At 39.8% G+C, this 26,186-nt stretch overlaps 1 protein-coding gene across 1 annotated transcript in view; it reads right to left on the reverse strand.

Annotated features, from left to right (window-relative positions):
• Positions 1 to 25,827, reverse strand: part of BUB1B (BUB1 mitotic checkpoint serine/threonine kinase B) — a 65,169-nt gene extending 39,342 nt beyond the window's left edge. The window contains exons 1-8 of the mRNA XM_006831775.1: positions 25,796 to 25,827; positions 17,058 to 17,204; positions 15,384 to 15,443; positions 13,815 to 13,959; positions 9,882 to 10,078; positions 6,188 to 6,357; positions 3,399 to 3,613; positions 3,142 to 3,233 (exon numbers count right to left, since the gene is read on the reverse strand). Of these exons, the coding sequence (XP_006831838.1) occupies positions 3,142 to 3,233; positions 3,399 to 3,613; positions 6,188 to 6,357; positions 9,882 to 10,078; positions 13,815 to 13,959; positions 15,384 to 15,443; positions 17,058 to 17,204; positions 25,796 to 25,827 (1,058 nt within the window). The remainder of the gene's footprint in view (positions 1 to 3,141; positions 3,234 to 3,398; positions 3,614 to 6,187; positions 6,358 to 9,881; positions 10,079 to 13,814; positions 13,960 to 15,383; positions 15,444 to 17,057; positions 17,205 to 25,795) is intronic.
• Between the last annotated feature and the right edge of the window lie 359 nt (positions 25,828 to 26,186).

Here is a 26,186-nt window from a genome sequence, read left to right on the forward strand (position 1 = left end):
AAAAAAACTGAGATGAAGTAATTAGATCTTTACAGGTATCCTACTCATTATTTTGTAGGCACACCTTACAATTTGGTTTTCTGTGTTTGTTACTTATGTGGGTTCTTGCGCGGGACTCCAAGGTCAGTTTGAACCACAAGGTTGGTGGCTCAAGCTTACCAGCCGCTTCTTGGAAACCCTATACAGTTTCGCTGTGAGTCGGAATTCACTCAAAAGCACTTAACAACAACAACTCACAAGATTTAAAAACTAAAGTCAATACTAAGTAAAACAATTTAAAGTATACACTTGAAGGAAAAGAAAATCAGATTAGCAGTCTTGTGTATGAGAGACAGCATAAGAAGGAACACTTAGTTCAAAAGAATTGGTACTCAGAAAATTTGGGGAGTCCGTGAGAGAGGAAGACCTCCCCAGTTAGATGTAATGACTGACATAGTGGCAGCAACAATGGGCTCAAACATAACACGTTGTGAGGATGGTAGAGAACAGAGCAGTGTTCCATTCTATTGTACACAGGATTATTATAAGTCAGCAGTGGCTCAATGGCACTGAACAACAATATACCTCGATCTGCCATGAACTAGCTAGGACTGAGAAACTGGTTATACGATATTCTAGTATGAAGATCAGTTTTATGTACATGAGAAATAGTACAAAAAAACAAACCTTTTACTTCATAACAACTCCTTTTATAAGTGTGTCATATGTTTTCTAAATTGAAGCAGTTATACAAAATGAACTGGCATTATATGAATTTTAAAGCTAACTAGAAAATTTATTAGACAAATGGGAGTTGACCTCTCCCTTCAATTTATACTTTGAAAAATTAGGACACTGAGACTATGACCCTTAGGAACTGAACTCACACCAGTGGCTCAATTTCTATGGCACTTAATGACAAGAAAAACAGTTGATTATTCCAGGTAGGGCTTACCAACCTAGTGTTGAGAACCTACTTCATCCAGGAAACAGACACAGCTGTGACACTGAAGACATCAGAGATGATGAGAAGCAGTGGCAGAGAAATGGTGTCAGTAGAACCAAGAAACCGGCAAGAGACAGAGCAGTGAGCTAGCTTCCTGGTCCATGGATGAGAATGCTGAGTGCCTTTGAGCAGGAGGCTTGTTGGCTGAGTAGAGTGCCTCTGAGCATTTATCGGCAGAGCTAAAGCACTTCGTAACACTTGTCTGAGCAGGGCAGAGGACAAGGGACAGTGCTAGGAGGTTGTCCTAATTGAAGAACTGTATCCTGAATAGTTCTGATCCTGAATTTCAGGATCCCTAATAAAGTCCATAACTGTTATAATATTATGAGAGTCATGTGTGGCCATTGCAATGAATTATCAAACCCAGCAGAGAAACAGAGTGCTGAGGGAAGGACTGCTTGTATGACTTGGTTAAAAGGTTGGATGGTGCATGTTAGGAATCAATGTTGGGTGGCTGATGCTGCTGATCTTGATCTTCCGCCCCACTTGTGAAGTTAGGGGAGGTCAGATGCCTATCTCTCATGCCATATTTCCTCAGGGAGTTACTTAGGTGGCAGTAAGTCCAGCAAATAAAGAAATGGACAAAGAAGTCATAAAGAAGGTTTTTAAATTTAAATGCACAAGAATTTAAAATATATTTATATTGGTTACTGCTACACAAGGTCAAAAGACAAGTAACTAGGGGAAAATATTTGTAACTCATAAATTTTATCGGAAGTTTCTTAATTTATGAAGAGCTTCTACACATGGTTAAGATAAATACAAACTAAAGAGGCCAAAGAAACCCATGAAAGGAGTTTAAATTAAATAAAAATTAAGTTCAACATTTTCTAAACCCTATATACTTTGATAAGGAGCTCTGCTAGCAGAGTGGTTACGAATCGGGCTGCGAACCTTAAGGTTAGCAGTTTGAAACTACCAGCTGTTCCACGGGAGAAATATGAGGCTTTCTGCTCCTGTAAAGATTTATAGCCTCAGAAACCCTGTACAGGGTCGCTATGGGTCGGAACCGACTCGACAGCACTTAATAACAACAACATATACTTTGATATAATTCAAATTTCTACAAACTAATTTAAACATAAGGAAAAACTGAGCAACCAGGAATGTGTCCATCAATTTCTTCAAGCAGTTCTTTTTTTGTAAAGTCTCACATGATTTCCTTAAAATTAGTCTTCCTTAGTTGAGCTCTATCAAAACATAATTTTTATTCAAAATCTTGGACATTTTTGTACTCCTATAGCTCTGGTTCAAGCTCACCAGCTGCTCCTTGGAAACCCTATACAGGGTCACTATGGGTCGGCACCGACTAGACAGCACTTCACAATAACAACATAATTCTGGTAGCGTGGTGGTTACGAATCGGGCTGCTAATCTCAGTCAGCAGTTCGAAACAGTTGGAACCAACTCCACGGCACATAACAACAACAAAATAGTACCACACACAGAGTAGGGATGTAGATTAGTTATGAGGAAACTCATACTGGGATACAGCATCCAACCTCATACTAAAACTCAGCAATGTCATGTATTAAACTAAATCTATAGCCTGATCTCATTACCTAACCATTTTGTACCATACTTTTTCTTACAAACAAAAGTACTAAGGGTTAGAAAGAATGGAGGGAAAAAAGATGTCTAAAATGAAAGACTTGGATAACAAGGAAAACGATCACTATTTCTAATTATTGTCAATAACAAAGGCAGAACACCTCACCTAAATGATAGTGATTATCTTTGACTGGTGGTAGTGGCTGTGTGCTGTGGAGTCGGTTCTGACTCATAGCGACCCTGTACAGGGTTTCCGAGGCTGTAAATCTTTATAGGAGCAGAAAGCCTCATCTTTCTCCCATGGAACAGCTGGTAGTTTTGAACTGCTGACCTTGTGGTTTGCAGCCTGATTAGTAACCCCTAAGCTACCAGAGCTCCTTATCTTTGACTATAACCCTGTAAATCAAACTTAGTAATAAGTTTATTTATTCGTAAAAATAATGCCAAATGATCTTTTAGTCCTAACACACTAAAAGGAATAGACATCTAGGAAACACAGAACTCTGTCTAGCTTTCATTCCCATAAAAAAGAAAGAAATGCTTTTGGAACAAGGGTAGGTGCTTCTGTCACTTTCCACTTCACACGATTTGGAAATCATACTCACATAACTGGCTGTTGTGCAGTCTCTTCCACATATGGAGTAAAATTGGGAAGCATAGAAGGTACAACTGCCACAGAAGCTGTATTGCCACGAGGCTGTGAGAAATAAGAAAATTAAAATTACCAGAGTTTTACAATCTGAATATACACACATTGTCTAAATATTCAGGAAGAATTTAAAAGAGATGTTAAAAATACTTCTTTACTCTAAATCTGAACCTTGTATATGCTGACAAGCATACTGGATCTAAAATTCCTTACCCTGTGTTCCAAGGGCCTGCCTGTGTTCCAAGGGCCTGCTTGCAACTCGTTCTCTTTGGCCCGGGGCACAGGGGGTGCTACCCATGGCTGGGCTGTGGGTTTAGACAACTCTGCTCTAGAAGTCACATCAACATTTTCATCAAAAACAGTAATTCTAGAATTACTTAGCATCTGTTGAGGAACTGGATTTAGGACTCCTCTGTTCTGGCTTGACGCTAGGAGAAAGAAATTAAAATTTAATATAAACGCTTTAATTATCAACTCAGATACCAACTGTTTGTTGTTTAGTGCTGTCAAGTCAGTTCTGACTCATAGTGACCTTGTATAGGGTTTCCATAGAGCAGCTGGAGGGTTTGACCCACCAACCTTGGGGTTAGCAGTCCAGTGCTGATCCTATAGCACCACAATTTATTCTTCCGTGAGTCCAAGAGAATTTTTAAAATAATTTTAAAAAACAAAACTCTTAATGGATCAATTAGCAGTGTTTTAATATATTCTGTGCTTGTTATTTATATATATTCTCACTGTCTTTCCCTACCTGCCAATCTTTTATTCACAGATTTTTAAAAATCTCCATCTTCCTTTAGTCATGATCCATTTTTCATTAGAAACTAACCGAATCTATCACTAGTCATCTATTGGTTTGCTTTACTGTGGTGGCTTGTGTGTTGCTGTGATGCTAGATGCTTTGCCCCTGGTATTTTAAATACTAATAGGGTCATCCATGATGGGCAGGTTTCAGTGGAATTCCCACACTAAAACAGACTAGGAAAAACAAGAGGTGGACCACTTCTGAAAAGTTTGCCTTTAAAAACATTTTGAAGGACATCATGCTTGGTAAAGTGAAAGACTGACACAGTGTCAACAATGGGCTCAACCATAACAATTCTGAGGAGGATGCAACACTAGGCAATGTTTCGTTCAGTTGTACATGGGGCTGCTTTCAGTTGGAACCCACTCAATACCTAATAACAATAACTACAACCTTATCTTTATTCTTCAGTTAAAAATGTCCCCTCAAAGGTCGTGGAAATCAGCTGAGACATGCTGAATCTACAGAACACAAATCAATACAATTACTATAAGTTATGTTGAAGTATAAGGAGCTCTGGTAGCATAGTGGTTACAAATCGGGCTGCAAACCACAAGGTCAGCAGTTTAAAACTACCAGTTGTTCCGTGGGAGAAAGATGAGGCTTTCTGCTCCCATAAAGATTTACAGCCTCGGAAACCCTGTACAGGGTCGCTATGGGTAGGAACCGACTCCACAGCACATAACAACAACATGTTGAAGTATGGTGCTTCATTATAACATGGTCCGGATAAAATATCCATAAGACTGAATACCCTTGATCCCTAATTCTAAGCTCTCCAAGTAACATTCTGGCTAATAAATTTAATTCTCAGATAAAGTGATACCGGGAAACAGATAGGAAACAAAAAAACCATGCCTAACTGAAACAACATTGTTAATAAAAGTTTATTGCTAGTCATCTTTGGGTGTACCAAGTGTTCAATTTTTAGTCCCAGAAGTCTCAATATGATTCTTAACGTCAACACCAATCTTTGAATCTTAGGTGAATGTAAAAGCCTTCCCCTGACAAATACCTACTATTATTGTGTATTTTCTTTCAACTGTTGCTGTTAAGTGACATCAAGATGGCTTTGACTCATAACAATCCCATATACAACAAAAATACTGCCCAAGACTACACCATCCTCACAATCATTGCTATGTTTGACCCCACTGTTACAGCCACTGTGTCAATCCTTCTCATTGAGAGTCTTCCTCTTTCTCGCAGACCCTCTACTTTATAAAGCATTATGTCCTTCTCCAGAAACCGGCCCTTCTTGATAACATGTCCAAAGTATGTGAGATGAAGTCTCACCATCTTCCCTTCTAAGGAGCATTCTGGCTGTACTTCTTCCAAGACAGGTTTGTTCGTTCTCCTGGTAATCCACGGTACTTTCGAGATCTTTCGTCAATCATAATTCAAATGTGTCAATTCTTCTTTAGGCTTCCTTATTCATTGACCATCTTTCACGTGCTCATGAGGTGACTGAAAATACCATAGCTCCGGTTGGGTGCAGCTTAATCTTTAGAGGGACATCTTTCCTTTTTAACACTTAAAACACATTTTGATTTCTTGACTGTTGCTTCCATAGACACTGGTTGTAGATCCCAAAACAATTAAATCTTTTGACAACTTCAACATTTTCTCATTTATCATGATGCAGCTTATTCAACTTGTGTGCCGCCAACTCTGTGACAACTCATAGCGAGTGACCATGTATACAGAGTTTTCTAGGAGCAGCTAGCTGGTGGGTTTGAACTGCTGACCTTGGGGTTAGCAGTCCAGTGTTTATCCTACAATGCCACCAGGACTCAACTAACACCACTTAAAAACTCAGAAAATCTTGACATACCAGGGTTTTTCTTAATTAAGACACAGCACTGTCGACATGTTTTGCTTTTACTGCATAGTATGATTCCAGTTCTCCTTAAACTTACTTCTTTTTGCTACTTAGTTGTTATTGTTAAGTGTTGTCAAGTTGGTTCTGATTCATAGTGACCCTGTCTAAGGTTTCCAAAGAGCAGCTGGTGGGTCTGAATGGCCAACCTTGCGGTTAGCAGTCTAGTGCTGATCCTCCAGCGCTGCCCCCAGGACTCCAAGTTAGTACTCAGAAAACTAGGACAGTGTCCACATATATAGCTATGCATTCTCTCATCACCTAAGTTGTCTACTACTTGAGACTAAGAATGTGCACAAGGACATTGAACAAACTTACCCCTGAGAGCACCTCCTACACGGCTGATTGGAGCTCTTGCTGTCTTTTTCCCTTTGCTTTTTAGATCGGACAGTGTGCTTCGTTGTGGTACAGAAGATTCAAAACTTTCTTCCTCTTCTTCCTTCTCAAGTGCCAAAAGTGTCTGTCGAGATACTCGAGCTTGGAATTGTCTGAAGTAAGAGAATTAACTGTTGGTGAGGTGACTACTATTCGCTGGATTTAAATTTTCTAGTTTGTTAAAACAATGAGTTGAGTAGGATGGAATAAAAGTACAAAAACATCCCTAAGGAAAATTTTTACTCTCTCAGGAATACAGAAAGCCACCTTCAAATCAGACAAGGTTCTGGATAGAATGATTCTGCTTCTCTTTAAACGTCTAAGGAACTGTGATGGTACCATGGTTAAAGCACTCAGCTAGCTATCAACCAAAAGGTCAGCAGTTCAAACAATTGCTACACAGAAGGTGTGATGGTCTGCTTCCGTAAAGATTATAGTCTTGGAAACGCTGTTGGCCAATTCTATCCTGTCCTATAGGGTCGCTATCGCTATGGATCACAATCAATTTGACAGCAAGGGTTTTTTTAGTTTTTAAATGTCCAAATTTGATTTAATGATCAATTATAAATACTTTGAGTATTCGATTTCAGGATCAGATTAGGGTAACAGTACTGACTTTAATGAAATCAGAAACAATGTTCCCCATCAACGTTTTATCATAAGAAGGTTGTTGTTAAGTGCCGTGGAGTCAGATCTGGCCCATAGTGACCCTGTACAGGATTTGTGAGGAGTGGCTGGTGAGTTTGAACCACTGACCTTGGGATTCAAGCTGACTTTGCAGTCCAGCGCATTAACCCACAGAGCCACAGAGCAGGCTCATGATAGCCTCTTCTATCCCCCACTGGTTAAGGAGCTCTGGTAGCATAGTGGTTACGAATCAGGCTGCTAACCTTAAGGTTAGCAGTTCAAAACTACCAGCAGTTCTGCGGGAAAAAGATGAGACTTTCTGCTCCTTTAAAGACTCACAGCCTCAGAAACCAACTCCATGGCACACCACCACCACTACTACTAAACCCCCACTGGTTAGAATTAACAACTCTAGACAAAAGACAAAACCCTAACTGAGAACTCTGAAAAGTGAACAAAAGCAGGTAGACTGTGGAGAGTTCAAACCGAAAGAAGCAACCCATAAGGGTTGGGTTTCCTGTTTGTTTTTTTCTTTTCTCTCGTTGAACTGTTGCAAAGGTAGCATGGGAAGCTACAACTCCAAAAATTTCACTTTTCTGGTCAACAGACTGGGAAAGGGGGGGCTCTTGAAGGTTAAAGAGTATGAGGATAATACTACATGTGCTGAAGAAGGAGAGCTCCCAACTCTAGGTATGAAATTGACACAAATCTTGGGTTCACTCCTGAGTTCTGTATATACATAGGGTAGACTCAAAGCGGCAAAGAAAAGGCTTGTAGAACTGAACTGTGAGGTAAAGCATTGCCCAAGTCCCACACTAATCCCTGACTGGGACATGTAGAGTACAGACCCAAAACAGCACAACAAAAGTCAAGAACTGAGCTGACACAGGAACTACCGCCTCACAAAGTGAGGAAAGAACTGGTGATATCTAAAGGTCAGCTGCTCACTGAGACAAAGACATCAACACTCTTCAAGTTCAAGTGTTCAGGACACAATACAAATGTGAAACCTAGAACGATACACAATAGGGTCACAAACTTAGGGTCTCTGATACATGGCATAAATACACTATCAAACTTAACTGGAAATAACAAACAGCAGAAGACAAACGATGACCAGTCTTTGTTGTTGTTGTTAAGAGCTGTCAAGTCTTTTCTGACTCATAGCGACCCTGTATAGGGTTTCCGAGGAGTAGCTAGAGAGGCTGAACTGCCAACCTTGCAATTCAAACCAACTTTGCAGCTAGCGCATTAACCCCAGTGAATGTCTATTCAGGTCCTTTTCCCTTAAAAAAAAAAAGAAATAAAGAAAACCTTGGGCTGTTTGTCTCTGTCATTTATTTGTTGGAGTTCTTTATATACAGGTTGTTGTTGTTAAGTGCCTTTGAATCAGTTCCAATCCATAGCGACCCAGTATGGGGTTTCCGAGGAGCAGCTGGTGAGCTTGAACCACTGACCTTACAGTTCAAACTGACTTTGCAGTCCAGTGCATTTAACCCATGGCACCACATCATGACTCCTAAAAATTAGGACCTCCTGAAAATTAGACACTTGTGTGCATTTAAAGATTTCACCAGAAGAGTAAAACAAGAAGCCATAGACTAGGAAAATTTTGGCAATGACATAAATTAAACAAGTTCTCTAAAGTTAATAGAACACTTCAACATCTCAGTAAGAAAAAGACACATAATCAAACTTAAAAATGGTCAGAGGACATGAACAGACACTTGCTGAAAGAAAGCATTCATACATCCAACAATTAAGAATAATGATGATCACTGTTGTCGTTAAGTGCCGTAGAGTCAGTTTTGGCCCATAGTGACCCTATATAGGGTTTCCGAGGAACGGCTAGTGATTTTGAACCACTGACCCTGCAGTTCAAACCAACCCTGTAGTCTAGCACTTATCCTATAGTGCCGCACCAGAACTCACTGTCACTGTTGTTGTTGTTGTTGTTGTTATGTGCTATGGAGTTGGTTCCGACTCATAGCAACCCTGTACAGGGTTTCCGAGGCTGTAAATCTTTACGGGAACAGAAAGCCTCATCTTTCTCCCGCGGAACAGCTGGTAGTGTAGAACTGCTGACCTTAAGGCTCGCAGCCCGATTTGTAACCACTACGCTACCAGAGCTCTTAGAGAGATGCAAATCAAAACAGCAGAGATGTCTACACTGGCATTAAAAGCAAAGTTCAAAAAAAAAACAGAAAACAACAAATGATGATAAGAGTGTGAGACTTACACTGCTGGGAGACTATAAAATGGTGCAATCTCTGTAGAGAATGGCATGGTGCTTCCATTCAAATGTTGGAAATAAAAATACCGTATTTCCCATTACTCTTATTTCCTAGAGAAATCAGAGCTGTGACATGAATAGATATATGCACATCCACATCCATTGCAGCATTAGTCACAGTAGCAAAAGACGGTAAATAACCTAAATGTCTATCAATGGAAGAATGGGTAAACAAACTGTTACATATACACAATGGAATATGACGCAACATTAAAAAAAAAAAAAGACAGTGTTCCAAAAACTGAACAGTAACTAAGTAAAGCTGCTAATGCATTGAGTAGCATTTTATTCAGATACAAAAAAAGAGCATTTATTATTACTCTTAATTATAAGGAGTCTCAGTGTGGCACTGTACAATAAGTACTGGAATGCTAACCACAAGTTCGGTGACTCAAACCCAATTGCTCCTTGGAAAACCTATGCGGGGTTACTATGAGTCAGAACTGACTCGACTGCACTTAATAACAACATTAGTGATAAAGGAGCCCTGGTAACATAGTGGATTACAAGTTGGGCTGCTAACAGCAAAGTCAGCAGTTCGGATCTACTAGTCACTCTGCAGGAGACAGATGTGGCTTTCTGCTCCCATAAAGTTTTACAGCCTCGGAAACCCTATACAGGGTTTCTATGAGTCGGAACCTACACAATGGTATACAACTAACACCAACACCACCATTAGTTATAAAGAGTAAAGACATGCCCAAAGAAGGTGTTTACCTGTGCTGGGACTGTAGTTTCTCCAGTGGTTCAGCGTTCCGTTGAAGCCCTTCCTGAAATATGGTATCTGCTTTCTTAAAGTTTTCTCTAGCTTCATATTCTTCAGCCCAAGAGATATAGAACTGAGCAAGTGAAACGCCAATCCCTTGGTTGTGTAAATAACTGTACATATCCAAAGGTTCATTGCATAAATGCCCCTACAACAAATTTTAAATGTTAACAGTCAACCAGTTTCAATTCACTTACTGAGTGCCTCTTATGTTCCAAACAATCATTGGAGATACTGTATGAAGTTACTACATTGAAGAAAAATATAATATATACTGAGTCCATAAATGTGATGGAGCAGACAAAGGGCAAAGTTATGAAAACTCCTTAGACATTACCAAACATCTTGAGGGAATCTGAGTCATAGTCTCAGGGGACACCATAGTCAATTGCCATAACAGTTCACAAAGACAGTGTTTTATATTCTACTTGGGTGACTAGTGACTGAGGTCTTAAATGCTCATGAGCAGTCATCTAAGGTGCAACTATTGGTCTCTCCCTGTCCAGAAGAAAGAAAAGTGATGAAAATTGAAGACACTTGGAAACAATTAGTCCAAAAGACTAATGGACCACAACAACATCAGTTTCCTTGACCCTGAGACAAGAAGAACTAGATGGTGCCCAACTACTACTACCTACTACTATGAAAGAGATATTAGAAGGTCCATGACTGAGTGGGAAAAAACGTGGAACAAAACTTAAAATCATAGCCAGGTCTGGAACTGAACTCACCCTTCATAGCTCAATTTGTAGCCACGCAATAGATGGGTATATAGGGGAGACAAGAACACTAGTGAGGTACACATCATTTTTTAAAATGGTCAACCATTTCATATCAACCACACCATACCAGAGAACAAAGTTCAGATAGACTGGGAAAGGAAGAATGGAAACAAGAACCACAGGGAGAAAGTGGGATAAATGACATTACATGGAGGGAATTGCAATCATGGAGATGAAACTAAGTGTATAATTTGCTGAATGTAAAACTGATGATCTGTGCTATAAACTGTTATTTAATTTACAATAGAAGATTTAAAAAAATAAATAAAATTTGAATTCTGTTAAGATGGAAAAAAGACTATATGCTGAGAAGAACTGAAAAAGAGAAATTAATTTGTGAGAAAAGGAGATAGGGCGGAAAGGCTTCAAGAAGGGGTGACATTTAAGCATGGCCTGGAAAGAAACTTTTCATCAGGTGGAGAATGGGAAGGGAAGGGCATTCTAGGTAGAGAAAACAGAATAAACAAAGACCGTGACAACTGGATATACGCACAGGTTCAGGCAAGGTAAAAGTATGGAAAGAAATATGTTAACAGATCTTCAACGCTGAGTTAACAATTTTGAATTTACTTGATAGTCAATGTATGAGGGGTTAAGTAAAAAGAAAAAGAATTGATACTAGGGTTCCAGTTCAGGCATGCACAGGTTTATTACAAATTGTGTAAGCATGTCTCTGTAACCAGTGGATGACTACAGACAAGTTATATTAGGGTGCCTTCCAAACAAGGGTCAGTAAAAAAGTGGCTCCCAAGGGGACCTGCTGGGCCAGCAAAATTCAAGGCAGAGTTGTCAGTTCAAAAGGTAATAGACAGTGAACGAGGCTTCCTGAAGCGCCTCTGCAATACATAAAACTATAGGTAGAAACCGGAACCACATCCAGATCTCCAGAGATGAGAAATCTCCACTTGAAAGGACGAGCAGACCAGACTGGAGTGGCTAGAAGAATAAAAGATACCTCTTTAAAGAAAGACCTGCAGGAAAAATGGAGGCAGATGGACTGTAACTAAAAGAACAAACAAATCGCTTCCCTAGGAAACATCAAGGCAAGTGGCCAGGTCCTGTCAACGCATATCCCCTTCCAAGACTAAGACTTAATGGAAATGCACACTCTGATTGGTGACCACACACATCACCAATGGGGGGAAATGGGGTAAAAGCAGCAATGAAGCGGCAAGCTAAGCCCTACAATGTTCAGTGGACTTCTGTGGACCCAGTTGGGGACCTGGATGGCAAGCAGTGTGAGGAGACCTGGGGACTCTTGGGCCCAGAGTCAGTGGCGTGGCCACGGTGGACTCAAGAGGAAAGTGGAGCTACCGGCTGATGGGAAGAGAGGGCATGTGCACAGGTGCCCCCACACTTGCAGATGATACCCACGTGACCTGGACCGGATGACTGGATGATCGGAGCGCAACCAGGAGAAGACAGAAGAGGGGAAAAAAAAAAAAGAGTGAGCTGATACAATCTGATGAACTTGACCTATACCTATGGAGCAGCAACTCAAAAGAGGGAACAAATCCTTACAGCAAGAATCATTCCCACCCCCTCCACACACAGAGTAGACGGAGATGGGCAACTTGGGCATTGGATACTCAAATGGGGAGGGAGGGACTACAAAGGCAAGAAGTGACTGGCTTACAAGCTTTCAAGGGGGAACCTAGTGCTAGGGAACATGGAGGAAGGCAGAATCTCCAGTGGGTACTATTCAATCTGTCTGGGAGGAGCGGATGGGTAACTCGTGTTACTGTAGTGAATAATGCTTATCAGGACGGATTATGAGGGTTGGAAATGCAAACGTAGATGTTTTGTAACAAGGAAGGCAGTGATTAATTCTACAGACTAGGAGCGGAGGTCTCTGGGACCATCAACGGAGAAGAGCCGAGAGCAGGACCGTACCCAGAGAAACAGAGATGCCTGAGATGGGAGACAGAGACAATGACGTGGAGTAATGAAGTGGCTGGGGACTTTGGATCCAGAAAGGAAAAGGGACTGTGGGCTGAAAACTGTTGGGGGGGAGTGTAGGGGGCGGGCTTCTAGGATATACCCTTTGGTTGGTTGATGATGCATGGAGGGGATTGGAACCATGGCAATGAGAAGATATACGATGGAATGAATGTAAAACTAAAGTTCTCTCATGTAAACTACCATATAATTCATAATAAAACATTAAAAAAAAAGGTAATAGACAGTTTTTTAAGATCCAAAAGGGGAAAATCATAATCAATTTTCTTGAAGGATATAGGACAATCATGGGGACTTACTAGAAGTTTTAGGAAGATGAACAACTGCACTGATGAGAAAAAAACCCTATGAAGTCATTTTTGAAGGGTGGCAAGGGCTACCTATGAGAATTTCATTGGGAAATCTTACTCCCATCTACCTGACAGCCCTGATCCTGCCCCTTCAGACTTCTTTTTGCTTTTTAAACTAAAAGAACATTGAAAAGGAACATGATTTGAGTCCAAAGATGCCAAAATTGTCATTTTGACATGATGTAAATTAAAAAGTACAGAATTCTTTAAGGAACGGTTAAGAGAGATGGGAACACCACCTTCAAGAAAGTATAGATCTAGATGATGGATATGCCGAGAAACAATAGCTATTTTGATATTTTTGTCTAATAAAGGTTTCTATGACTTTGAAGCAATACTTTCTGACTTACCCTCATATGTGCATTGGGATAGGAGAGCTCTAAGCAAAAATAACCTGATAAATCTGTTAGCATGTTACTACTGTCTGTATCCTCTGAGGATAGTTCTGTCTGTCCCATTTTAAAACACCTGAATCACTTATCAAGACTTTCCTTCAAAGGTACTGCTGCCATCTGTTGGTATCTGTACCTCTTCCCCCAACCTAATGGACCCATTATATTTGAACAAATAACCAATTACCCATGAAAAGGTATACAGACCTTGTGATCAATCTTAGAGGGGAAAAAAGCTTTATCATACTTTATTTAATTCCATTTCTAAAGTAGAACCAATTGGACAAATATTGAGTATTTATGAAATGCTTCAATCTGCTAGATGGCTTAGGTTTTGGCATATTTTATGCCACTTTACTGTACCAAACACCCCTAGAGAAAGTATCTTCAATAAGACTCACCAGTTTAAGCCAGAGATTGAGAAATCGAGCATCACTGTAATACCGTTTTTCTCCTTGCAGAGCTTCTACAGCTCTTTCTAATAATGTTGACATGTTACTCTCCTTCCCCCCCTGAGGATAGTTCTGCTCCGTCCAGTTAATGTACCTGAATGGGAAAAAAAGGGTAAGAATATTTACAAACTGAACATGTGCTTTTATTCTTGTTCTAAGACCCATTCTAGACTTGCTTAGACAGAAATACCTAAAATGTTGAAATTACAGTTATATGTTGCTTAAGGTCCACAATGCATTCTGTGAAATAGGACGTTATGTGAAATTCCTTTTGTGAACATCGTATTAAAGCCATGGAGTCCTGGTGTGGTGCTAAAAGAAAAGCACTGGACTACTACACAGTTGGCAGTTCAAACGCACCAGCAACTCTTTGGGAATGCTATATAGGGTGATTATGAGTCAGAACCATATTAAAACCTTATGGGAAACCACTTCGGGTTGTCCTGGTTGCAGCTACTGCTGCCTCCCCTTAAGAAGGCAGGAAGAAGGGGCAGAAGCAGAAGCAGCAGTGAAAGGAAGGGAGGCAGAGGAAGAGAGAAGATGTGAGTGAGGAGGGACCAGAGCACACCCAGTCCTGCACGCTATTCTGACTGCCTATCTAGAGACAAAGCCAGAGAGCCCATGCCCAGAATCTCATCCTCTGCCGTAATTGTCTGTAGCTCACTTGCATTCTCGAGCTACAAGAGTCTAGGTTTATAGCTTTAAAACCATTGTTGTTAAGTGCTGTTGACTCAGTTATGATTCATGGCAACACTGTGTAGGGTTTTCAAGGAGAAGTTGGTGGGTTTGAACTACTAACCTTTCGAGTAACAGTCTAGTGCTTATCCTACAGAGCCAAACCAGGACTCCCTAAAACCATTGTTGCTGTTGTTAAATGCTATGGAATCAATTCCGACTCACAGCGACCCTGTATAGGGTTTTCGAGAAGTGATTGGTGAGTTTGAACCACTGACCTTGCAGTCCAGTGCTTATACTACAGCACCAAACCAGGACTTAAAATCACTGTTGTTATTGTTGTTAAGTGCCATTGAGTCAATTTCAACTTGTAGCAACCCTGCATAGTTTCCACACAGTGGTGAGTTTGAGCCACCGACCTTGTGGTTCAAACCGACCTTGCTGTCCAGTGCTTAGCCTATAGTGCCACACCAAGACTTAATAAAAACATTATGAGAACAGGAATACAAATACTGTTGGGCTTTATCTGTACATTAAGCAATGTATACCTGCTTATTTATTTACACATTTTCAACAACATGCTCTAAGTCTGTATCCTTCAAACTCTCCCAAAGCATCTCTAATATAATACTCTGGAGAATACTAAGGATGGAAGTGGAAGGATGTAGGTCAGAATTGCACACCACAAACTAGAGATTTCTCCATTCTGAATACTTCACAGGAAAATATACTATGATGGTTCTGGCTCTTCATGCCCCAAGAGGCCACTTACTACTCTGACACATTACTCCATACACCACTCATGTTACATCTCTGATGCTCTTGTTAAGTAAAAATACTTACCTATCCCAAACATCCAGAGGATCATTTCCAGTGTAAAACCTAATTTCAGATTCAAATGCTCTGAAAATTAATAGAAAATATTAGCATATGCAATGACACAAACCAAATGAATGAAGTTCATCTCTACTTTAAATCATTTATTAAATGTTTTCTGTCAAGTGTTTGTTTACTTGAATAATCCTGGAAAAATCTGAATATGGACAAAGAACAGGGCAAAGTATAGAGAATTGGGTAAATTCAATAGGTACAAATATAAAAAGGGAGAGTATTAGAAAAACACAAGGCCACAGACACCAGGAAGAAGAATTTAAAATGCCACATATTGAAACAAAAGAATACAATTCAATGTTTTTAAAGGCACAATGAGATATGAGTGTAAAGATGATGTTCTCCCATGTAAACTACCACTCAGTTCACAATAAAAACTTAAGAAAAAAAAAAGATACAATGAGATAGACAAAGATATTCATTACATTAAATAATCATTGCATTATTTACCTATGATGGAGGAGATTGATGGTAGAAAAAGACTTTATACTATTATTTTAACAAAACCTGTATTAAATAAAAGAGAGCAGTTCTCTAGAACCATTTCTAAATATTGTTCAGACTGTCTTCATTCAGTTTGTTAATTATGAGAAAACATTTTAATATAAACCCAATTCTCTGAGATTTACATTGTCTTTGGAGACCACCATTTTGGGATAGTCTCAAAAATACTTTCCTAGATCAAAGTGACAACAGTAACTTGAAAGATTAGATAGGAATATTAGGAAGCAGTGAATTTGCATTAGGGGGTAAGGAACAACTTAGAAAAGAAGGGGGAAAATGGCTATAAAACTGGAAGAATGTAATCAGTGTCACTGGACTGTACACACGGAAATGGTTGAACTGATGGATGCTTTGTTGTGCCTATTTCTCAACAACAACCAAAAAAACACTGCTGGAAGCTGTGCTTTATGGGGTTGTTGTTTTGTTTTGTTTTTTAGTTTTTATTGTGAATTGAGTGATAGTTTACATGGAATATGTATTTTTATAACAATAAAACAATCATGGTGGTGGTGTGCTGTGAAGTCTTACCGACCCTGCATAGGGTTTCTGATGCTGTACATCTTTAAGGGAGCAGAAAGCCTCACCTGCCTTCTGCAGAATGGCTGGTAGTTTCGAATTGCTGACCTTGAGGTTAGCAGCCCAACTTGTACCCACTACACTACCAGAACTTCTTAGAACAATCATAGAAAACATTTAAAACAAAAAAACTGTCCGAGAAAGTTAACAATTGAGTCCATGCGAAAGGTAACAGATTCACTTTCTCTCAGTACTTAGAATCCAAGCAAGCAATTTTCCACTATATTACTACAAGAGTTAAGTCTGCTTGGGGGTCTAAAATAATTTGCTTTACTATGCTTCTTATTGTCCCCTGTATAAATGCATTTCTACTGGTAAAGAAGTTTAGCTGCTCCACAGTGAAATGAAATCCCATAGCTCTTATTCTCTGTCAATCTGATAAGATCTTAAGATACCTATTGTGTGAAGAGAAAGTAGGTGGGAACACATTCACATGCTACTAGTTTCTAAAGAGCATTCTTTATGCCACCTTGCATGATGGCTCCAACCTACACTATCTACACAGTTGGGAACAATAACAGGCTGGGTTTCAACCATTCTGCACACCGTTTCTGCTGCTGAAGAGTACTGTTACAGGCAGATTCTTGCTGTGCCAACGCTCCTTGAAGTGTGGACATTATCCGTCCCTGTCTTAACGGCTGCACGTTTTCTTTACTCAGTTCCCATTCATCTCCCTCCAAGGATATGGCTTCACTGTGAAAAGGGAAATAAACAAGTTAATCTCATATCAACACTGACTTCTTAAAGCACTCAATTATTTTCAAGCAGGTGATTATTCATGATCTTTGGGTCATGTATGGCTGAGCTGATACATTAGTGGTGGTACTATACACCTAAGCTTCTGAGCCTCTAGTTTCCAAGTTAGTGGCTGTGGTATTGTCTGGAAAGAACTTGATAAAAGTACTATGAAGAGTATTATATCACACTAAAGTTTAAGGAGAAAAAAGAAAGAAGGAAAAAACATTATAAATTTGGTAAAGCAGACAACACAACAGCAGTTCTGTGTCTACCACTGAAAGCATCATCTAGTTTAATTTAAAATTAGTACAAGTATTGGTCTGACTATTGTGGTTAAGTGCTGTCAAGTTGGTGCCAACTCATAGTAATCCTGTATAGGGTTTCCGAGGAGCGGCTCGTGGGTTTGAACCTCCAATCTTGTGGTTTAAACTGATCTTTAGGTCCAGCACAACAGGACTCCATTGCTCAGACTAGCAACTGAAGTTTGTATGTACAGACAGCCTAGATAGAGCACAAGCAGACAAAAGTACAGTTCACTGGTCACAAATGGTTCCCCAAATTCTATCAGACCCATTGAGGAATCCCCACAAAATTTGGGAGTTGAGGAAACCATTATGGGTTATATACTTTTAGGCAAAAGCCAGCATAAGAGACAACGATGAGTATTATATCATGATTAAGGGGTCAACTGAACAAGAGGACATAACCATTATAAATATCTGTTCCCAAGGAGCTCTGGTAGCGTAGTGGTTATGAATCGGGCTGCAAACCACAAGGTCAGCAATTCGAAACTACCAGCTGTTTCGCGGGAGAAAGATGAGGCTTTCTGCTCCCATAAAGATTTACAGCCTTGAAAACCCTGTACAGGGTCGCTAAGAGTCAGAACTGACTGCACGGCACATAACAACAACGTTCCCAAGAGTCTCAAACTCTAAAAGAACTGAAGAAAGAAACAACTCTACAATAATAGGAGATTTTAACACACCACTTTTGATGAAGAACAGAACAACCAGAAAAAAACTCAACAAAGACACAGGAGGACTAAACACTATCAACCAACTTTAGCTTGTAGACATATACAGAGCACTCAACCCAACAAAACAATATATATACATTATTTCCAGTGCACAAGGAACATTCTCCAGACTAGACCACATGTTAGGCCCCAAAACAAACCTCAATAAATTAAACAACATTAAAATACTACAAAGCATCTTCTCAAATCATAACGCTATAAAATTAGAAAATCAAGGAAATGAAATCAATAATGTGGAAATTGAATAATTCCTGCTTAAAAGCTTCTGAGATAAAATAAAAAATGATGTAAAAAAAAAAATCCTTGAAACAAATGAGAATGAAAACACAACTTACTAAACACCTTTGGGACACAGCAAAAGCAGTATTCGGAAGGTAATTTATAGCAATAAACACACACACCCCAAAAGAAGAAAGAACCAAAACCAACAACTCAGCTCAATATCTTCAACAATTAGAAAAAGAGCAGCAAAGTTAAGCCTACAACCACCAGAAGAAAATATATAAATATTAGAGCAGAAATGAATGAAATAGAAAAAAGAAAAACAATAGAATCAGTAAGACAAGATGCTGGTTCTTTGAAAGGATTAATAAAACCGACAAACCACTGGCAAATAAAACAAAAGAAAAGGAGAATATACAAATAACATGAATAAAAAAATATATGAGATATCACAACAGAACCTACAGAAATAAGATAACAGAATACTATGAAGAACTGTACTTCAACAAACTTGAAAATCTAAATGAAATGGACAATAGAAATACATGACCTATCTAAATTAGTACAGAAGTTGTTTTGTTATGTGCTGTGGAGTCAGTTCTGACTCATAGCGACCTTCTACAGGGTTTCTGAGGCTGTAAATCTTTACAGGAGTAGAAAGCCTCATCTTTCTCACGTGGAACAGCTGGTAGTTTCAAACTGCTAACTATGAGATTTGTAGCCTGATTCATAACCACTATGCTCCCAGAGTAGATAACTTGAAAGGCCTATTAAGAAATTAATCAAGCCATTAAAACACTCCCAACTAAAATACTTCAGGTCCTGATGGCTTTCCTGGTAAATTCTACCAAATATTCAGAGAAGAGCTGACATCAATTCTACTAGTCCAGAATACAGAAAAGGATGGAAAACTCCTGAATTTATTTTATGAAGCAAGCATAACTCTGATACCAAAACCAGGCAAAGACATTACTAAAAAAGAAAATTACAGACCAATATCCCTCATTAACATAGATGCAAAAATTCTCAACAAAATCCTAGCCAATAGAATCATATGATCGTATCAATTAATGCAGAAAAGGCATTTGACAAAATCCAACACTCATTCCTGATAAAAGCAATCAACAAATAGGAACAACCAGGAAATTCCTAAACATAATTATGGGCATATATACAAAACCAACAGCCAACATCACTCTCAACAGTGAGAAACTGAAGTTTTCCTGTTTCCTTGTGAACAGGAACTAGACAAGGATATCCTTTATAACCATTCCTATTTAATATTGTGCTGGAAGTCTTAGCCAGAGCTATAAGGCAAGAAAGGGAAATTAAAGGTATCAACAAAAAGTAGTTTCATATGCATGTGAAAGTTGGACGTTGAATAAAGAAGACCATACAAGTATTGATGCAGTAGAGTTATGGTGTTGGAGAAGAATATTAAAAGTATCATGGACTGCTAGAATAACAAAAAAATCTGTGTTAGAAGTACAGCCAGAATGCTCTTTAGAAACCAGGATGGTGAGACTTCATTTCTCGTACTTTGGACATATTATCAGGAATGACCAGTCCCTGAAGCAGGACATCATGCTAGGTAAAGTGGAGAATCAGCAAAAAAGAGGAAGATCCCCCTTCTCCCCCAGATGGGGTGGCATAGTGGCAGCAGCAATGGCCTCAAGCTTAACAATTGTGAGGATGGAGAAGGGCCAGGCAGGATTTTAGTCATGATGTCACTATGGGTCAGAAATGACTTGACGGCCCCTAACAACAACAACAATAACAAATTGGCAAAGAAGAAGTAAAACTCCCTCTATTTGCAGATGATATGATCCTATACTTAGAAAACCTCATAGTCTCAGTTAAGAAAATTATTGGCACTCATGGATAGACTTGGCAAAGTAGCAGGATACATGATCAACAAACAGAAGTCAAGCTCTGAAAAATAAATCAGGAAAACAATACCATTTACAATAACCACCCAAAGGATGAAATATTTGGGAGTAAATCTAACAACAACAACAAAAAAAACCAAAAGAACTATAAAACACTACTACAAGAAATCATTTAAAAACTGTAGAAATGGAGGAATATATCCTGCTCATGGATAGGAAGACTCAACGTGAAAATGTCAATACTACCCAAAGCAATCTATAGATATAATGCAATCCCAATCCAGATTCCAACCTCACTTTTGAAAGAGATGGAAAAACTAATCACTAACTGTATATGGAAAGGAAAGAGACATGGGATAAGCAAAACATTATTCAAAAATAACAAAGTAGGAGGCCTCTCACTTCCCAATCTCAAAATGTACTACTCAGCCACATAGTGAAACAGCCTGGTACTGGTATAATGACACATAAATCAATGGAACAGAATTGAGAACATAGAAGTAAAGCCATCTACCTGTGGTCAGCTGATCTTTGACAAAGGGCCAAAACGCATTAAATGGGGAAGAGATAGTGTCTTCCACAAATGATGCTGGCAAAACTGAAAATCCATTTGCAGAAAAATGAAACAAGACCCATATATCAACCATATACAAAAATGAATTGAACTCAAAGCCTAGAAATATAAAGGTCATCAATGAAAAAATAGGGATAAACTTATGGGCTCTGATATATGGCATACATACACTATCAGACATAACTGACAGCACATAACCAAACGATAAAATAGATGACTGGGACCTCCTAAACTTTAGACACTTATGTGCATCAAAGGATTTCACCAAAAAAGCAAAGAGAAACCAAATTAGGAAAAAAATGTTTGGCAAGGACCGATTCTCTAAAATTTACAGAACACTTCAATGCCTCAAGAAGACGACAAATAATCCAATTTAAAAATGGGTTGAGGACATGAGCAAACACTTCACCAAAGAAGACCTTCAGGTGACCGACAAACATGAAGAAATTCTCATGATCATTTGCCATTGTTGTTGTTGTTGTTAAGTTAGTTCTGACCCATAGCGACCCAGTACAGGGTTTCCGAGGAGCAGCTTGTGAGCTTGAACCGCCGTCCTTGCAGTTTAAACAGCTTTGCAGTCTGGCACATTAACCCACAACACCACACCAGGAAACAATGAGACATCATCTTATTATTGATGTTAAATGCTCAAAAAAACAGAAAACAATAAATACTGGAGAGAGTGTAGAGAGACTGGGACTTTCCTACACTGCTGGTGGGACTGTAAAATGGTGCAGTAACCGTGGAAAAGGAAGATCGTAGAATTGATGCCTTTGAGTTGTGGTGTTGGAGGAGAATACTGAAAGTCCCATGGACTGCCAAAAGAACCAATAGATCTGTTTTGGAAGAAGTACAACCAGAGTGCTCCTTGGAGGCCAAGACGGCTAGGCTTCGTCTCTCCTACTTTGGACACATTGTCCGGAGACAACAGTCTCTGGAGAAGGATGTCATGCTGGGTAAGGTGGAGGGTCAGAGAAAAAGAGGAAGACCCCCAACGAGATGGATCAACCAGTGGCATCATTGATGGTGTCAAGTGTGGCAGCGGTGGTGGTGTTAGCCCAGGATCGGACATTGTTTCGTTCTGCTGTACATGGGGTCGCTATGAGTCGGTTCCGACTCAATGGTACCTGACAACAACAACAACAACAACCGTGGAAAAAGGTATGGCACTTTCTCAAAAAGTGGAAAAAGAAATAGCATATGACCAGCAATCCCTCTAATTTTGTACATATCCTCAAGAAATAAGAGCTGGGACACAGCTAGATATATGTATGTACACCCATGTTGACTGCAGCACTATTCAGAATAGCAAAAAGATGCCCATTAACAGAAGAATGGTTAAACAAACTTTGGCATAAACATAGAATATTAATATTACACAGAACTGAAGAATTATGAGAAATCTGCAAAACATCTCACAACACGGATGAACCTAGAGAACATTGTTGTTAAGTGCCGTTGAGTTGGTTCTGACTCATAATGACCCTGTATAGAGCTTCCAAGAATCTGCTGGTGAGTTTGAATTGCCCACCTTGAGGTTCATGCTGACCTTGAAGTCGTGTACTTATCCTATAGCACCACACCAAGACTCCTAGAGAACACTGTTGTTGTTAAGTGCCATCAAGTTGTTTCTGACCCTTAGTAGCTCTGTATAGGGTTTCTAAGGAGCAGCTGGTGAGCTGGAACCACCAACCTTGCAGTTCAAAAGACTTTGCAGTCTGACACATTAGCCCATAGTGCCACACCAGGACTCCTAGAGAACACTGTTGTTGTTGTTGCTAAGTGCCATCGAGTCCATTCCGACCCATAGCCAAACCCTGTATAGGGTTTCCAAGGAGCAGGTGGTGAGCTTGAACCACAGACCTTACAGTTCAATCAGCTTTGCAGTCTGGTGCATTAATTCACGGTGCCACACCAGGACTCATTAGGCTGTGTGAAATTAATCAGTCACAAAATGACAAATATTGTATGAGACCACTGTCGTAAAAAGTAAAAAAAAAAAAAAAAAAGATTTTCTTGCTAAATGAAATGTTCTATGATGGTTACAGTAGGGGACATGCTAGAGTGTAGACACATGTTAACATGGGTGCTTGTTGTTGTTGTTAAGTGCCATCGAGTCGATTCCGACCCATAGTAACCCTGTATAGGGTTTCCGAGGAGCAGCTGGTGAGCTTGAACTGCCAACCTTGCAGTTCAAACAGCTTTGCAGTCTGGCGCATTAAATCACAGCACCACAACATGGGTGGTAGGGCAGGCAAAATACAACAAGAGGGAGGTCAGAAGAGGAAAAGTAGCAGGAGACAGAGAGGAGGGCATGAGTTAAAGGATATAGAGATAAATACTGCTAACTGATGGTACTTGGAGGTTGCAATCACTGTAATGAAGCAAAGTATATAATTTGTTGGATATAAAACTGATGATATGCTCTGTAAACCTTCACTCAATTCATAGTAAAAAGTTTTAAAGTCAAATACTTTCATTTATCATAGCACTATGATCAAAAAGTGAAAGGCAACTGATTGGGAGAAAACTTTCAGGAAGGGAGCTTTAAGAAGTAAGTGGAAAAATTCTATTATCTTTTAATTCCATTTTCCATGAACATTTTGAAGTCCCCTAGTATATCTGATAAGGGTTTAATATCCACACTGTTATTTTTAAAATACATACTTCTACAACTTAACAAAAGACAAACAACCCAATCAAAAAAGGGGCAAAGGACCTGAATAGACATTTCACTAAAGAGGATATTCAAATGATCAACAAGCACATGAAAAAATGTTCAATGTCATTAGCTGTTTGTTGTGGCTATTAGGTGCTGGGAAGACTTAAACTTATGGTGCTCTCATGTGACAGAATAAGACTGCCTCATAGGGTTTTCTGGCTGTCATCTTTAGGGAACTAGATCACCAGGTATTTATCCACTGGGAGGTTTCAAACCTTCAACCCTTAGATTAACAGTCTAGTACATAACCACACTGTATCACATAGCAAGTAATGGATTTCATCTCTTGTTTTTACAATAGTATTAAACTATCTCAGTTAAACGTCTCACACTGCACTATTCATTACTGCTTCCTCCCAGACCTGCACCTCTTGATCCTCCCCAATCTTGCATTCTTCCAGTTTCTCAAGCTAAAAATCTTACTGCCAACTTTGACAGCCCACTCATATCCTCTAGTCAGTCAGTTAGCATATTCTATTGGTTCCGTTTTCAAAATTTATCCAGAAATCAACTTCCTCTTATCATCGCCACTGTTTCCAGACTGGCTCAAGTCACCATCTTCTCTTGCCTGGCTATTTCAAAAACCTCTAATAAATCTCTCTGCTTCTATCCCTTTTACCTTCAGTCTATTCAACATTGCAGCTAAAGTAATCCAACTGAAATTCAAATCAGATGTCTTTTTCTCTGCTCAGACCTTCCAATGACTTTCAATCTCACTTGAGTACAATCTAAGTCCTATAATAACCACAATTCTCTCTCTTTTCTTTAAACTTCATTTCTTTCTACTCTTCTGGTTCATTTTGCTCCAGTGACACTGGCCTTAGACAGAGTAGGTACTGCTCCACACACCCCCGCCTTTTCATTGACCGTCTCCCAGACAGATGCATGAATCAAACCAAAAAACCCAAACCCATGCCATGGTACAGATTTCCACTCACAGCAACCCTATCCTGGATTTCCAAGACTGTAAATCTTTACAAAAGCAAACAGCCTCTTCTATTTCAGATCTTACAGCCCAACAACATCAAGCCCACAGCACCACCAGGGTTCCTTATGCACTTGACAAGCACTTGAGTTTTCAAGTTTTGACTTAAAAGATGTCTTCTCATTGAGGCCTCCGGGTCAAATCTAAAATTGCACCAACCTCCAACCCCAACATTGCCTTACCTTTCCTTGTTTATTATTATCTTTTTAAATACTATCATCTAACTTTTATTTATTTAGCTTGTTTATTGTCTCCCTCACCCCCATACCAGCCCAAAACTTAAGCTTCATGAGGTTAAGGATTTTTGCATCTTTTGTCGATTTGCTGCGCTTAGCATTTAACAGATGATTCAAATTAATTGATTTATTTAGGTAATTGTGGACTCCATAATAAAAACGCACACAGATTTCCAATCTAACATATGAGGGGGGCTTCAAAAAGTTCGTGGGAAATGGAATTTTAAAAAGATAATAGAAAATTTCCACGAACTTTTGCAGCCCGTGTGTGTGCATGTGTGTGTGTGTGTAAATAATACACAAAATGAAGAACTTATGCTTTTGCTATAACGATAGCACCGACCTGCCACTTACTCGTGTGGCGCTGCGGGCTCATGCCCTGGATTGCAAGGTAGGTTTGAACCTCAAGGTCGGCGGTTCAAGCTCACCAGCCGCTCCTCCGAAACTCTATACAGGTTTACTGAGTCGGAACCGACTCGTCGGCACTTAATAACTTAACCAGTTGCTGAGCATTTTCCTGGAGGCAGTTACTATGCAAATACTTTTATTTCTCCCAAGAATACTGCAAGGTACATGTGTCAAGGTCAAACAGCTAGTAAATGGCTTAGCCGAGATACAAACACAGACCCAACTACAAATTCCAAAGCTCTGTGTACCAAGGAGGTCCCCAGCCTCCTTTGCTTTGAAGCTGGTTGAAGTAAGATTTTCACGTCCCTCCTTAACATCAACGCTCACCTAGCGTCTTCTCCTCCGCCTCAAATGGGAAGGAGGCTCTGGCGCGGGGGGGGGTCTTTTGCTGGCTGGGTGAGTCCTCTATCTGCTCTCACCTGCCAGGTACCCTCTCGCAGGCCCAGCTCCCAACAGCCTTTCTCCCGTACTTACCTTAAAGTACCCCTTTCCTTCTTTGCCGCCATCCTGCATTCCTAGCTCAAGGCCACACAGTAGGTGCTTCCTAACAAAAACAATCACCAACTCCTTCGCTAACCAGCTACAACAGTGCCTCACGCTTAGCCGCCGACTTTCAAATTTAACGGTCCCGCGCGGACGACGTAGCTACGTCCGTGCGCTCCGCCGTGCTTCCGCCTCTCTCGCAAAGCATTCTGGATCTTGTGGTTTACTCGGGGATTACGCTGTGTGGTGAACAATGGAAACTGTAGTTTCTGGAGTGCCAGATTATAGATTGGGTTCTATAAATTTTCTGCAAGCAACCCGTTTTCAAGGAGCAGCTGCTAGATTTGAACCGCCAGTCTTTTGGTTCTCAGGCCAGTGCTTA

The sequence above is a fragment of the Chrysochloris asiatica genome, unplaced genomic scaffold (genome assembly GCF_000296735.1).
Source record: "Chrysochloris asiatica unplaced genomic scaffold, ChrAsi1.0 scaffold00004, whole genome shotgun sequence".
Lineage (NCBI taxonomy): Eukaryota > Metazoa > Chordata > Mammalia > Afrosoricida > Chrysochloridae > Chrysochloris > Chrysochloris asiatica.